Source organism: Onychostruthus taczanowskii, unplaced genomic scaffold (assembly GCF_017590055.1).
Source record: "Onychostruthus taczanowskii isolate IOZ18803 unplaced genomic scaffold, ASM1759005v1 scaffold59, whole genome shotgun sequence".
Taxonomy (NCBI): domain Eukaryota; kingdom Metazoa; phylum Chordata; class Aves; order Passeriformes; family Passeridae; genus Onychostruthus; species Onychostruthus taczanowskii.
The window spans coordinates 2,847,027-2,863,130 of record NW_024503568.1 but is presented as its reverse complement, the minus strand read 5'-3'; the positions used below and the strand labels follow the sequence as shown (position 1 = coordinate 2,863,130).

The 16,104-nt window shown below is 35.3% G+C and overlaps 1 protein-coding gene across 2 annotated transcripts in view; it reads right to left on the bottom strand.

The window, feature by feature from the left end:
• AGMO (alkylglycerol monooxygenase) overlaps positions 1 to 16,104 on the bottom strand; it is a 184,650-nt gene that overhangs the window by 82,137 nt on the left and 86,409 nt on the right. For both annotated transcript variants that reach the window (XM_041418238.1, XM_041418239.1), the window contains exons 6-10: positions 6,070 to 6,136; positions 4,514 to 4,579; positions 4,329 to 4,408; positions 3,296 to 3,430; positions 2,686 to 2,802 (exon numbers count right to left, since the gene is read on the bottom strand). In XM_041418238.1, coding sequence (XP_041274172.1) covers positions 2,686 to 2,802; positions 3,296 to 3,430; positions 4,329 to 4,408; positions 4,514 to 4,579; positions 6,070 to 6,136 — 465 coding nt within the window. The remainder of the gene's footprint in view (positions 1 to 2,685; positions 2,803 to 3,295; positions 3,431 to 4,328; positions 4,409 to 4,513; positions 4,580 to 6,069; positions 6,137 to 16,104) is intronic.

The window sequence follows — 16,104 nt, the reverse complement described above, 5'->3', positions numbered from 1 at the left end:
TCTCAGCAATATTACATACACTGTACTTGGTGATGCCCTACTGAATGGATAAATTAATTGTGTTCTTAACTTTCAAGAGATCTATCTTACTAATTTCCATCCAATTGAAACTGCTCACATATTCATATAATTATAAGCACAGTAAATGTTACAGTGTCTATTAACAATAAAAAAAAGACACTGCAAAACGTGTTTAAGGTGCACTTCACTTTGATTTATATGATACCTGAAGTTCTGGAACTATGAGACTTCTGCTTTGAATGTACTGCAGTTTTACCCTCCTAGCACTCTCTCTGGGACTGATCCAAATCCCATTTCTTCAAGGAGCTTTGGATCAGATCTAGATGTGCAGAGCTCAGAAAGCAATTTTTATTCACTGGATGTAGTGCAGATCACTATACAGAAAACAAACACTGTATGCTCTCTCCTGTGGAAAATATATATTTGTTCTTTCCTGTTTTGCCCTTTTCATAAGTTAAATGTAGGTCATTCAGACAGAAGGTATATGGTTGCTCTTTATGGATAGAGAAATTTAACACTTCTACAGGGCGTGAGACCAAACACTGAGCAACTGTAATCACTTGAGAAATGTAATAGCTGTGTGCTGTGTCTTATGGCTGTTATGAAATGGAACTTATACCTAAAGATGAGGAAAACAGTTAGTTTTCTCCATTTATGGAGCTATGCCACAGTTATGACATAATTCATAGCCAGACAGAACGTTCCAGTTGTATCCATAGACATTTCATAACTCAGTGCAGTGGAAAACTGATATTGAAGAAAGGTTTTTGCCAAGTAAAGTTATTCATACACAAGCTTCCTTCTCATGACAGCTTCCCCACTGTACTGCAGAGCAATGCTGGAACTCTGCCTTGGGACCAGCACTTTCTACACCCACGCTGAAGGTTTATGTCCTGAGATGAGGTGCTTCCAGGCCCCTGGGCTCTCCTTCTTGTCTTTACTACCTTATTACCCTGCAGTTTTGTGCAGAGAATTTTCTAGTTGCTTTTCTACAATAAGTTCATAAATGGAGGATCTTCAGGATGTTTCCTCTATGACTGAAAGAATTTAGTGATTATCTGGGGCTTGGGTGCATTTTTCAACTTTTTTATTACTTATTCTTAAACTGCTGCAGTTACCACAGATAAAATAATGTGGACCAGCCATTTTTCCTTCCAGGACCAGAAAAAGGTAAAAAGAAGAAAGAATAAAACAGAAAAAATCAGATTCCTTAATTCTGACTGCTAAAAGCAACAGGATAGAGTAAAAAAAAAAAAGAAAAACCAACCCAACAGCAAAATGAAACAAATGGAAAAACTCAAACACGGAGTTTGATTTCTGTGCAAATGTAGGAATCTAGAAGTATTCTGGAAAATCTTCCAGAGGTTTTTCTTAATATAGGAACATTGGCAATCATGTATAATGTTTGACATATGTATTTTGGAGGTATTTATTCATACCTTTGGCTTAATTTCCTGTCCTTATAACAGACTAAGCCTCAGATGATTTAGTAATCTCCTAATTCCCTGCAATTGCAGCGTGACCCTTTGCAGAAGTAAACACGGTACATAGAATAACTTCATACTAATCCAAAGAACATGCCTGAGGTAGCTTTTATATTATACCAGGAATGCTATGTACAGCAGCATCCAAGGAGGTGGGCAGGGGAAAGTGACCACTGCTGGCCACGGGTTGGAGATTGCCAGGTGAGCAGGCCAGGACAAGGCTGAAGAAGCTGGGGGGCCCTTTGGGTGTTTACAGCCTGCCTGTGGCAATGTGGGTGACACAAACACAGCAAGAACACTGCTCTTTAATTAAAGGGGTCTTAGAAAGGGTTTAAGAAGACTGAAGGGCATTTTATCAAACTAAGAGAGTTTTGTGGTGTTTTCGTACATCTTCAGAGGTATTTGACTTATTTGTGGGAATATTATATCCATTAAATCCTGCTTCATAACTATGAAATTTTAGCTTTAGTACACGAGGGAGAGTTGTAAAGACAGAAAGAAAAAAAAAGGAGCTTGGAAGGATGTGAAATCTTGAAAGCGGTTAACGTCTCATTTCTTTTAGGTGGACATGGCCTTAATAGTTCACCTTCACAGGCTGCCAGGTATCCATAGAGGAACCAGTCACCATGGAGATTCCACCATGCAAGTCGCTGGTGATAAATACATACCTCTTCTTGCAGTGCTTCTATCAATGCTGTTGTGTGTTGGAGATTGGAAGAAAAATTTGCCCTAACTTTGTGCTCCTCCAACTCTGAACTCATGCTGACACCAACCTAGCCATCTGCAAGCACTGCAAGATCATTGCAAACTTCCTTCTAAAGCCTGGGCATCTAATGGTATGACCAACCTTAACATCTTAAAACTCCATAGTTTCAAGCCTCATGAGGTACTAAAACCTGAGCAGACAAATACGTCTTCTAGGCAAATTATATTAAGTAAATAACTGATATGGTTATTAAAAACTGTTTACTAAACAATATAAAATGTATATTTAATAGCATAGAATTAAATATTTAGCCATTTATGTTAATTCTTTTACAGAATCCAGTTATTATTTTAGTAGCTCAAATAAGATATGAGTTGGCTGTAGAGCCGCTGCACAATCCTTTAGTATTTAAACATGTTGTGTGTCATTGCTGTTAGCAGGAGATGTTATTTCATAAAGGAAGGAATTACTCACAGTCATAGAAGCAAGAAGTTCGATGTACAAGTCCACTATTACAGCAAAATGTACAAGTGCATAGCAATTAAGATAAGCTGGTACACGTGGATTGAAGGGAACTTCTTTTCCAGTGATCTGTATAAAGCAAAACAGTTACTTGCCTTCAAGAGTGACCTGCTCTGGCCTGTTGCTCCTTAATATTCTTTACACTTACAAACACAAAAGGGGTGACAGCTAACTGAAGAAAGATAATCTATTGTCAAACTTATGTACTGCCTTGTTTGAGACAGTTTAACTTTGTGTGTTTGTGCATGCCCACAGCTGAAAAAAAAGGGAAATTACTGTACTCCATAGAAAATTTTTTTTAAAACCTCTTCAGGAAATGAATAATGAAAAAATAACTTAAAAAACACACTTTTTCCATCAAATAAAAGGAAAAAAAAAAACCCCCACAGTTAAAACATTCATTTCCTTCAGTTTCTTTTCCCAATTCATCTTCCCCCATGCTTTATGACTGCTAATTTGCTAATTTAAAATAGCATGTGTAGAGTTTTTAACATTGATCCAGTAGCATTAAGAGGCCCAAGTAAATTACACACAACTGAAAGCCTGTGCATGTTGTATTTACCATTGGGATTTCCTCAGGAAGGCCAAGTCTAGGTTTGCCTGGTCCCCAGCCTGGCCCTTTGAATATGACAGAAAGCTTATTGCAGAATCCAGGTGTGGCCCAAAACGTGTTCCAAATATGAGCCAAGGGACGTAACTGAAAAAAAAAAAAAAAGTAAGTTACTTTTCATTGTTCACAAAATAAAGATTAATAAAACATTGTATTTTATTAATTTTTAGTTTTCAAATAATTATTTTTCAGACTCTATAAAGAGAATAAATTAGAAATAGATGAAGACAGTTCAGAAAACCTGGCTGAAATAGGCAAAAGCAATATGAAGCCCTCGGCTAATTTGGTGAGGATTACAATGACTTCTGCTCAGAGGAAAATCTGTTTTTCCATCTGTGTCTCCTGTAATCACTCCTGAGTATTTAGTGGTATATTGTATAGCTATATTTATGCAGTATGATTTGGCTACTGGGACCTTGAAATGACACACTCTCAGTAATGAAATTACTTAGTATCTGACTGAAATGGATATAATTGCACATCCTCCCACTTTCCAGCCCTGACAGTAAAATTTCTCATTCTTTGAGATTCCTCCTATGGATGAACAGTTATGAAAAGCAAATATGAACTTCACTGCTTCTCATGTTTTTGCAAAGAATTTTTACCTTGCTTCAGTGAAACCTGAACCAATAAATCTGAGAAGCACCACACTAATTAGTTTTCTTTTATTATATGCTTTTGTCTGTGCTTCTCTATATATTATTGCACTCAAAACATCTCATTCAGTCCAACAACTTATATATCATAGTTCTAATAATTTGTTAATTTTACTGTTATATATGCTCATGATTACTACAAGCTCTGCATATACTCAGTGCAGTGAGTAGGAATGGCTGTCATATAACGGAATACTGAAGAAATCGTAGATAATGTAATTGACTGGTCAGCAATGCAAAGATGGCCTCAACTGTGAATAAGAGAGGAATTTCTTTTGAATATGACTAAATGCTGAAGGTATCAGAATCAGTGATGAAAACTGCAGCACCTGGACCATGATGGGATCAAATGAATTTATTGGATGTGTTAAGCCATACACAACTTTTGCATCTTCGGCCTCAAATGTTCCTGATGGAAGAAGAGAACAGAAGAATAACAATCAATCAAGTTCAAAAGCATACATATTTTCTCCACACTGATTTAACATGACAGAGAACACCTTGTTTTACTCACCAAATATCCTGTCCCAGATAATGAGCGTGCCACCATAATTTTTGTCAATGCAGTAAGGATTTCTACCTATAATAAAAATCAATTATGAGACAAGTAAAAGGATAAATAAGAATACTAGTAACTGAATTATGAAGGAAAAATCATCATTTGAATCACCTTATAATCTAAAAATAACTTTAAAAGATAGCTAGCCCACCACTCCTCATAATTCTATATATATTTCTTTTTTCTTTAATAGCCTTATTGATCTCTTGTGTTCAGATTCAAGCATACAAATCCAATGTGTCATGCCCAAAATTTCTGTGAAATTCTGAGACTAAAACCAGGTCAAAATATATTTATAAAAGACAAACTAAAAAGCAAACAAAAATTATTCCAATAGTTTATACCTAAGAAAATATATGCTAAATACATATATGTGTAGTTATCTCATTAATATCTGTCAGGTGTCTCTATCCTCTGTGTCATATGTCTGATCCTGCACTAATAATTTCAGTGTGTGGAAAACTGATCCTTCTATGTTTTCTAGGGAATGTATTTATAAGCAGTTCTCTCAAAGTTATGAGTGAAGAAACATTGGTTACACATCCCTAAGTTTGTGGAGATAGTCTGGAGCAACTGTACAGCCCCTGATCAGTTCTATAAAGATTCAGCTTAACTCCAATCAGGATGAGAACATTAGTTCAGATTTACAGCTGAGCAAATAAGAGCAGCGTGTCTCCCTGAGGATTACCAGTAGTTGTGCAAATTTTAAGGACTAGACACTTAGAGCACCGCCACTGTGGATACAGTGATTGTGAGGATACAACAAACGTTAGTAACATCCTCTGCACATGTAACTCCATTTGAGTCTGTTTCAAACTGCCCTTCCATTCCCCCAATTCTTTTTAAACTTACTGTCTCTGCACACTGAATGAACTAAGGACATCTGTGAAATCCACTTCTGTGTCTTAGATACGTTCATGACATTTTTCAGTATGCACTGGAGTTATTAGTACAATTTACACATGCAGTACAGTCTTGAAGGTCTCTGAATACTCATAAAAATCAAACATCATACACTTCTGTGAAGTGAGATTTACCAATAATTCAAACAGGTGAAATCAAATACCACTAAAATATTTAAAAGTTCTTCTAAAACCTAGCCATGTTTTTCACATATACAGTGCTTTGAATGCAAAAATACAGTGAATTTGAATGCAAAAGTGTGTTTGTTGATAATTCAGTAGTCAGGAAAGAATGAGATATTTTCCTATCACTCTTCATACTTAGAAACATTGAATTTTTTTCTTAAAGTCTTCAAATTATTTCACGTTATCCAGACTTAATTTCTGATCAATAGTTAAACACAAAAATGTTTAAATTAAATGTAAGTTCTGATTATTTTAAAAACTGTGGAATTTCTAACTGAACAGGGACCACTTCAGAAGTAGAGGTGAAAATTAAAATCTTTCTGTAAAACTGATTTTACAGTACAATTTTACTATATTACTATTACTACACAAATAGTGACCCTGAGGAAAAAAAAGGAATAAGAGGTTCCACTTTTATCTTACCGTGATGAACTCTGTGATGACTGGGAGTATTAAGTATCCATTCCAGAGGCCCAAGTCTGGTGATAACCTTAAAAAATGTAATGTTTTAATGAACTTGAAAATACTATCTCAGACCAAGAAGAAGTAGGGAAATGAAAAGAAGGGAAAGCTAAAGAGAAGATATTCACCTGGAGAACTGCATAAAAAGACAGAAATGCATTATTTTTTCTGAACCATTTCACTGCATTACAGTTAAAAAAATTTCATTTAAAATATTAAAATACAAGTTATAATTAAATTTATTTTTGATCCAGAAGCTAGTTTATTTTGATCCAGAAGTGAATTGTTTTTATCATTATTCCATGAGAATCTTTGAGACAATTGGCAATCATGAACTGATAACAGGATGGAATCACAGAGAATTGATTGTCCCAGTGTACTAAGCACTGGTGAGGCTGCACCTTGAGTACTGTGCTCAGTTTTGGGCCTCTCACTCCCAGAAAGGACACTGAGGTGCTTGAGCATGTCCAGAGAAGGGCAGTGGAGCTGCTGAAGGGTCTAGAAAACACGTCCTGTGAGAAGAAACTGAGGGAACTGGGATTGTTTAGCCTGGAGAAAAGGCGGTTTGGAAGGACTTCACTGCTCTCTACCTCCATGAAAGGAGGTTGTAGTGAGGTGTGGGTCAGTTTCTTCTGTCATGTCCCAGACGAAAGGACAAGAGAAGATGGCTTTGTGTCAGAGGAGGTTCACATTGGATATCAGAAAAGAAAATTCACTGGAAGAGTGTTTAGGCATTTGAATAATTTGCTCAGGGAGGTGGTGGAGTCACGGTCTCTGGAAAAGTTCCAGAGGCATCTGGATGTGGCACTTGGGGGATATGGCTTAGGGGTCATTCTGGTGGTGTTGGGTTGGTGGTTGGACTCTCCGGTCTTGAAGGTCACTTACCTTCAAGACAACCTTGATGACTCTGTGATTCCATACAAATTGTTTCACTAATTTTTCTTATTCATATCCAGTGACACTGCTTGGGATTCAGTGCAACTCTATGATACCAGTTTTGCAAACACTTTATGTCTATAAATATCTATAAATATTGATCCAGAAACAAGTACTCCTTCCCCCTGCAGTACATTTGACTGCTTGCTTCTTCTATCAGTAGCCTTCTTTTACCCTGGCACAAATGCATTAACACAAGAAACCTGACTGGGAAACTGATGCAAATCAAAACTGCTTTTGTTTTGTTTTTCTAAGTTTAACCAGATCAGTTCCTGATTTTGGTCCAATATATGGTCACAAATACACTGTCGTGAGTTGGAGGCATGAAGAGACAGTAGATCAGCATAAATTCATCACGGAGCTACAATATAAGGCAATGACTCGACAGTACAGAAAGATAGCCTTGATCATTTTAGTACCAATACAAAAATGACAGAAAGTATCCATTACCAAAAGCCATCTCTAGTGTTTCAAGCTTTGTCAGAAAATGCTGACAAATTAAGTTTGTGTGAGGGGTTTTCTGCTAAATTAGGTACTCTCAGCTACTATGGAATTAGAGGAAATCCAGGACTGACTTCAAATTTGGTGCTTTGGTTAGCTCAACAGAAGTGTGTGGACAAATAAATACATAAATAAATAAATAAATAAATACATAAATAAAACTAATTCTGACTAATAATAGTGGAAATATTTTCTTTGAATACAGCAACCATTCTTTAATCCCAAACACAAATCCATCTGTCAAAAATTGGTGCAATCACTGGATGACCAAAATGTACATCTATTCACAATAGATTCTGAAACGCTATCTATTCACCATGTCTGCTTATGGCCATAGTGTCTTGCAATTAAAAGGAAGCAGGGAGCACTAAAGCAGCTGAATAAAAATGCTTAGACCTTAAGCAACAAATCCAAGAATCTAGAATTCTTTTCCTTTTAGAGAATTTAATTAGTAAATTAATACTCATACTGCCAAAAGGGGTGACCTGTAATGTAATAACAGAGGTAAGATAATAATGGCAAAAAAAACCCCCAACCAACATTTAGAGAACAGTCATTACTCATGAGAGCAGGTCCATTAATCAAAAAAGGATTTTCATTCCTTTAAGGTTTACAGAACAAAGCCCTCAAATACAGCACTTCCACGTCTCTTTCATTTACAGTTCTGCAAGTGCAAGTAGATTTAGATTCAAAAAACAGACTTAGGATATTCTTCAGACGCATTTAAATTGTTATGAAAGGTAAAGATAATAAAAGGAAAAAGTAACATTTTTTCATTTTTTCTCCTCAATAACTGCAAAAAGAACATCTACTTAATTGGTTAATAGAGAATTTCTGTAATTAAAGGAGTATACAAAAATTCTTCACATACATAGAACTGTAATATTCTGACCATCTTTCTCAAAATCCTGCTCACACTTGACTGGAAAAACAGAATCCTGAGACAAATTTGTTTTGTTTCATTTAACTCAGAAGCCAAGGACAACATAAGCAAGATCAGCCCTCCCTCAAAATAAGTTCAAGTCTGAAAAGACCACCTAAAGGTAAGAAACGATCCATCATTCGTGCTAGTTCCATTTTCTGCCTTTCTCAAGCAGAACATCCCACTGTTTCAAGATATGTGAGATGTGACCATTAAATTAATTTAATCTGAGACAAATGTTTTGAACTGAACTGCAGCCCAGCACCTGAGAGAGCACTGATTTATCTAATAGACCACAACTAACTTTGATCCAGTTGGTTTTAATATATTTTGAGCTCAATATTTTAACAGCTTTTGTAAAAATAAACCAAGTGTGCACTAGGAGAGCAAGGAATCATTCAGGATTAGAAGTCTTCACCTTTATCCTAAAGGTGGATTATAACAAAATGTCCTCAGAATGAATGCCTTCAGGTCTCAATATCCAGCTGGTTGCATTAAAATTTTAAAACTAGAATTCATCCTTTTGAAAGTCTACATAGTACATCCTTATGCTAAAGCAGAACTTTTTGTCTTGGGACTCTCTAAGGAACCTCAGGGTAAAACTTTATGTAAATGTATATGCAGAACTTTAAATAAATTTTTCTGACTAATAAGAGTGGAAGTATTTTCTTTGGATAACAAAACCACTCTCATCCTTTAAAAGAGACTTTCTTTGAGTAATGAAATTTAAAAATCTATTGAAATATCTTCTCCATGTCATAATTAGTGATTGATATCCAAGCCTACTTTGATTAATTATTCACTCAAGGTCACCTCCATTGGAAAGACATTTTAGCCCCACTCTGAGGAAAATATCATCTGAGACACCAATCATAACCACAAGACTTTAAAGCTCAAAGGGGATGCAAAACTCTCTACCTGATGAAGCAAAAATCTAGTATGTTGACATTAGCAATCCATAAATCAATGCTTTGTCTGGAATACATCAAAATATTTTTTCACCAGATAGTCAAAATAGTACATGGTGCTATTTCTAGAAACTTCCTTCGCCATCAGTAAGTTTACTTGTAGATATTTAGGTAATTCCTTAAAAAAAAATTAAAAACTGTAGTCAGAGGAAAAACTTTGGTGCCAAAAAATTTATAAATGTATAAATGCTATAAATATAGCCATATATCTTTCCAAGACACAGAAATATACACCGCTGAAAAGCTGAATTTTGAAAGCTCTTGCAGCACCTACATGCCAAACAACATAGCTCTTTTGTTTAAATTTGTTGAATTTTTCTATATTCTGCCATCCTACTTGGGGCAAAACTCCTACAAGCAGATTTTTCACCTAAGTAAATTGGATAGGATAGCAAGACAATTTTTACCAGACATGATTCTGACATGGTCATGTCAAGCTGACAGGAACTTACTGCAGTCATATTGAAAGAAATTAATTTAGTAAGAACTGACTCATAATAAAATTTAATGTGGTGTAGCAACAGCCCTGGTTCAAAAGAATATCCAGAGAGAAGAAAGGCAGTGGCAGGTATCCTGCTTACCCATCTACCTTTCATCTGTCAGTCTACCCTCATTTCTGTGTCTTTATTAGGTCCAGACATTTCCCTTGGAGAATGGCAATTTTAAAGGAGCTCATAAGCATTCTTTGTAGCAGCAACCTGGTTTACACTGCAGTCACAATCAGTCACCAAAGCACATAGACCACTAAGTTTCAGGCATTCAGACAGAAAAACCTTTTCAGCTTACAATATCATTGCATTCAAGTTGGTTTCTGAGAGTAAGAGCTTTCATGATGTTCACATATCAGGAAAAAAAATAAACTTTTTAAAGAACACCAAACAAATGTGTTAAGAGGAACAACTTAGTTTTTGATGCTTGTAATGGGGATTTTAATTTTAAAAGATCTGCTACTTTAATTTTTTATCTGACCTTTTTATTGGAAAGTATTCTAAAAAGTAAAAAAAAAAAAAATAGTTGAAATGCCATTGTTCAATAACCCTACCACCAGTACTTCAAAACTTACTTCATATTACTCAAAAGAAAAAAGTCTGCTTGTGGATATGAAATATTCTTATTCTATACATCATCAACGTAAAGTGATTTGGGGAATACAGCAAAATAGCTACTGATCCCCTAAAAGCTGAAATACCCCAACTGTTGTCCAGCGATAACCTTATCTGTATTTTGGCCACTATGACACTGAGGGTTTACATTTGTTTTTGTTTCCCTGATACAAACATCTACTGTTCTAAATCAACTTCTGTCTGAAATTTTTCCCTTCTCAATTAACACATCATGTGCACCTAAACTCCCATGCCAGTGACCCAGAGATGAACTGCAACATTCCAACAAAACTCTTTTCCTGTTTCCTTTATTTTTTAACATCCCATTGCCACAAAAATTATTTTTCACTGGTCAAAATCCTTACAAATGGACTCAATAAACTACCTGCAAATCAAATATGTAGGCATCTCATATATATACGTTATGGAAGTTTTTTCCACAAAACATGTATTCTTTCTTTCTTTTCTTTAAATACCAATGCATTTCCTCTGTTATACTTGGGTATCAGTAAACAATAAAGGAGAATTACTGACAATAATTGAAGCAACTCCAAAAGCAATGTACTAAATCAGGCATACGTAGAAACACTTTTCATACATTACTGAATAAAATCTCCTGGAACTGAAATCTTCAAATATAAATGATAGAAACTAAATGGATTTTTTTTCTACAATAGTGGTTCTTATATAAAGATGTTTCCATTGTGACAGCAATCCCTTGCCCAAAGGGAAAGAACATTATGCAATATCTCTTGTGGCATGTAAGCACCTCCGTTTGCGGTCTCAGAGTTTGTCAGCACCAAGGGAAATCTTTATTGCCTGGTACCTGCACCACTTCAATGTAGTTCTTGTTTAAGTAATGAGAAAAAATCGTGACATGAAATCCAAGGGAAATGTTACATCTTGTATAACAACTCCTCCTGTCACCACTACCACATGAATCTTTACTTAGCTCTGTTTCAACGTCAATGTTAGGAAGGAATGTCAACTGAGTAAAGCAGACAACCTTACACTAAACTATTCGCATATAAAAATTCAGGGTTGTTTTTGTTTTTTGTTTTTTTTCCTTTGAGCATAAGGAAAGCTGCTTGTAACACAGCATTACTTTCAATATCATGGTGTTACTGCTCTGCAGGACAGAAGAGGGTAAATTCATCCCTGAGCATCACTACAGAGCACTCTGAACTTTACTTGGGGCTTTCTGTTAGACTAGTTGGTAGTAAAACACATATTACCAGTCATTTCCTCATCAAAATCAAGGTAAGATTCTTATTCCTGGTACATAAATCTATATTTCAGACAGCCTAGTGGGGAAATTTTAAAATATGACCTTAATTACATTCCCCAGTAGAGCTGCTGTGTTAATTCAGGACAACACACCCATGTATTTATACAGATGGCTCTGGTGACCAGATTTGCCATGTAAAATCTCTACAGGGAAGCTGAGGAAAGGCAGAACTCCTAGGATATGTGCTCGTCTGCCAGTTTCACACTTTGAAATCCTTGGCAAACTCTGATTTATACACCGCCAACTGTTTTCCTATCTGATTAGGCAGTTTTCTACTCCAGTAAGCATGTAAAATGGATATAGCTGAATTTCCACACTGAGGAGTGAAAAAACAATATTTATAGTTTAGAAATAAAACAAGTGAGAGGAATCAGGCATGTTGGGATCATAAAGAGTTTCATAGAGGGTGAATTTCTGATGAATCTGGATTGTAGGAATGGGAGGTGAAAGCCTAGTTTTAACAGACAGTCTGGTTTAGGGCATATTTATATAATAAACACTCAGACTTAAGAAATGTGTCTATAATAAATTATATTGAAGGCAGGCTGCTGTCACTTTCCATTGTTTTACACCTCAACTAGGAGGTAAGGTTTGAATCAAATTGGCATCTTACATGAATATTTAAGTTAACTGTTTCAACAAGTGGATGCAAACTTTTGCTTTTCTTTAAGGTCCAATTAAGCCTTGTGGGAAAGGTGAGCACATATAGGAAATTTCAATCAATTTTTCCACTAAAGATGAAAAAACTTACAGTAACTGATTGGTTTAATTGCAGCATTACAAATAGCAGAGCATGGAGCAAGTCACACTTTCAGTCATACATCAAGTTAAGCATTTTAAACAAACTCCAAGAGAAAAATCACTATACAATTTCAGTATTTTTCAGCAGCCTGACGAATACATTCTGGCAATTGCAGGAAAAAAACCCAAAAGTCATAAATCAGTATGCCAGCCCTGAAATAAACTAAAATATAGCCAAGTGAGGCTCTTCATCTTCCTTTCTAAACAGATCAAAAAATAGTCAGCAGCCTATACTTTGTGATTTTAACAAAAAAGGGTCTTTCAAATTTTCTGTTGGCTTTGAAGCTGTAACTAAATAGATTCTCAATGAGTATAAGCTATGAGAAAAACTCAAAAGTATTATGAATAATACGTTAAGATGGAAAAAGAAGGGTTTTTTTAAAACAAAGAACAGAATCTCTAACATTATTAATGTGGTATCCTTTCATTATTACATTAAATTTATTTGGTAAATGCGCTGTTTAGACTCTTTTTCCAGGACCCAGAATGTACTGAACTGTGTTAGATCTCTAAGTAGTTCACTTAACTATTATCTTGATAATTCTCCAGGGACCTAATAGACAGAAGAGACCTAAATAAAATTCTTTAAGTACAATCTTTAGTTTTAGGATTTCTGCAGGCAGATTAGCAATAGTCAAGCTCACTGTGGATGAAGTGAACACTTCCCAGCTGTTGCCTGCAAGAAGTCTTTGGTGCAAGGAACAGAAGCCAACACTTAAACTCCAGGACTTTACTATTAGGATCCAAATTACAGATTCTGATTATGTTCTTTTTCCATAAGCTTTTTATTTCTGGCCTCACTAGTGACTCAGCTTCAACAGGGATAGGGGAAGGTTCTTCTGTCTGGATTGCTGCCCATCAAATGTAAACCACCAACATAACCCTAATTATGGAACAGCCACTTTTGAACAAAAAAGATAATGGCTCCTCTGCTGCAGGTTGAATTCAGAGCTATTGGGTGCACACTGTTATTAAAACAGGAGTTCACAAAGAGTTAAAATAGGAGGCTCATCCTGACACTACTAAAGTGGAGCATTGGCATTCTGAATCATCACTGAGCTTTTAGGTGCCAAGGAAGGAACTACAAACTTCATCCGGTTGTGTTTTTCTTGATTATACTGTGTTCAAGCACAACCTACATTTAGCAGGACAGGAACAGTGTGCTCTCTTATGAATGTTTTATTTTCTCTCTCTTTTGTTATTCTTTTTATTTAAAACAAAAAGCAGAGTTATATGCCTTATATATCTAGAAAGACAATACTTTTCTCCCCTCATGGGGCAAGTGAAACATGGAAAACTGGAACTTATTTTACAGTTATTGCAAGTATTTGTGTTTAATGATAGTGTTGTCAGCTTTGCCCTTTTCTGTGTTCTGCCAAGTGCAAGGATGACAAGACTTTGATCCTACAGGTTGGTCAGAAAATCTAATAAACCATTTTGGCAGACAGGCTGGATTGAAGCAGTGAGATCTCTGTTTCTTGGAATCGTGCTTAAGTTTTAATGTCTGTATTGAATATATAGCCTATCTGGACCTACAAAGTCACGGTCTGCATTAAAGAAAGTATGTTTATCTTCCTCGTGTTTTTTGAATTTGTTCTCTTTCTCTCCAGAGTAAGCATGTGATTTGACAGTTTGCAGCAGACAAATAATGAATTTATGAGTGATAAAAGCATCACCTATCAGGAATGGGGCAAGAACTTTCTTTTGTAAACCAGAGTTTGGTGCTTTACGCGAATCAACAAACAATTCTTTTCCTATTGTTTTTAAATAATTTCTAGGATCTCTGTTACAGTAAGAAAGTATGCAATAGGCTGTGGATGATGTCACCTGTTTCTAGGAATTCCAGTTAAATCATCATGTCACTGAATGTTCAGACACAATCTTGAACATCAGAGTAGGAGAATGGCTGTAATCACCTCTAATTACCTTAATCCCTTTGATCACTTTTAGCAAGTCTTCTGAATGGTAAGTCTCTGATTCCTTGTAACCTGACAGGGGCAGATGTGCGTGTTTCTAATTTAAATGAAAGGGAACATCAGACAGAGCTGTGTCTATTTTTGGCTAACATGGCCAAATTAAAGAAAAGAAATTCATTATTTCATTAAATGAAGCAATATACTAGAATGAAAAAAATAAAGGTTTTCTTGGCATATGGTATTTGAATTCAAAGTGACCTCCTAGAATCGAATTCAAGAGATACTGCAGTTTCACAATCCTACTCAATACATTGGATTATAACTGATTTTACCTTTTACAGGTGATACTTTTTAGATTAAAAAAAAAATCAATCCAACAAACACAAACCAAAACAAAAGCAAAATGACATTTCTTATCCTGGCCACAAAATAGATCAGTCCAACATACTCTATTTCCAATGTGATCCATTCAATACCACCTGTATGCCATGATTTTGCAAACACTTTCATGCATTAAATTTGACCTACATCTTACTGACATTATAGGAAATATTCACAGTCCATTAAACTAATAATTAATAAATATACATATTTTGTAAATATATGACTATATAAATAATAAATATATTAATTGTAAAGAATAAATATTTGACTTTGTAAATCAGGGCCAGAGACAGTTTCCCTCCCAACAAAGTGTGTCCTTTTTCATCTGCAAACTATTCAACACTTTCACTCTTTACCAAAACCTTCCTTCAACTCCACAAATCAACCACAAGAATAAAACTATCTTCTTTCCAATACAAACGTTAAAACATGTAACAGTCAAATAAGTTTCATAATAGTCAAATAAGTTTTGTTAAAATGCTTTTTAAATTCAAAGTCTTATTTCTTGATAAAATTTACTTTTCCGTTTTGAGAAACAGATTAAAAAACTACTGCAAGTACTTGAAATAGATGAAATAGACTTTGTAACATTTTATTTTTAAATCCTGGAATCCCTTATTGCTTATTTAAATGAGACTACAGCACACAATGCAGAGAAAATAGGTCCAAGAAAATTGAAAAATAAAATTTGCAAAGAAATAGACCAATCTCAATTGTTAGGACCTGGAAACTAATAACTGAATATTCTGTCTATTGTTTCATGCTGTCACTTATTTATCACAGTGTCTTGATTACGATTCTTTCACCTAATTCTTTCCCCATCCAACAGACTTTTGTCTCAAACAGCTTCTGCTTGAAAAGACAAATAAGTCCTCTAGAGTTTCAAGAATAGCTTTTGCTATTGATATGATGGTAATCACAGGCGTACTGTACTTAGAAAAACTTATGCATACTTTTTTAATGTATGCTTTTTATCTATTTTCCTTTCTTTTACCTGGTTCCTCAATCTGCTTGTTTAATTTCCTTATTGTAAAATAAAGTCAAAACAAAACAGGTTTTTTTCCTGAATCTGGCTATATTCCTAGGTATGATCTGATTGATGCAAGAATTTAAGGACTGGGCCACAAGAGCTCACCTGAACTCAGGGACCCCAGATGGGCTGTCCAGGGCATGAAAG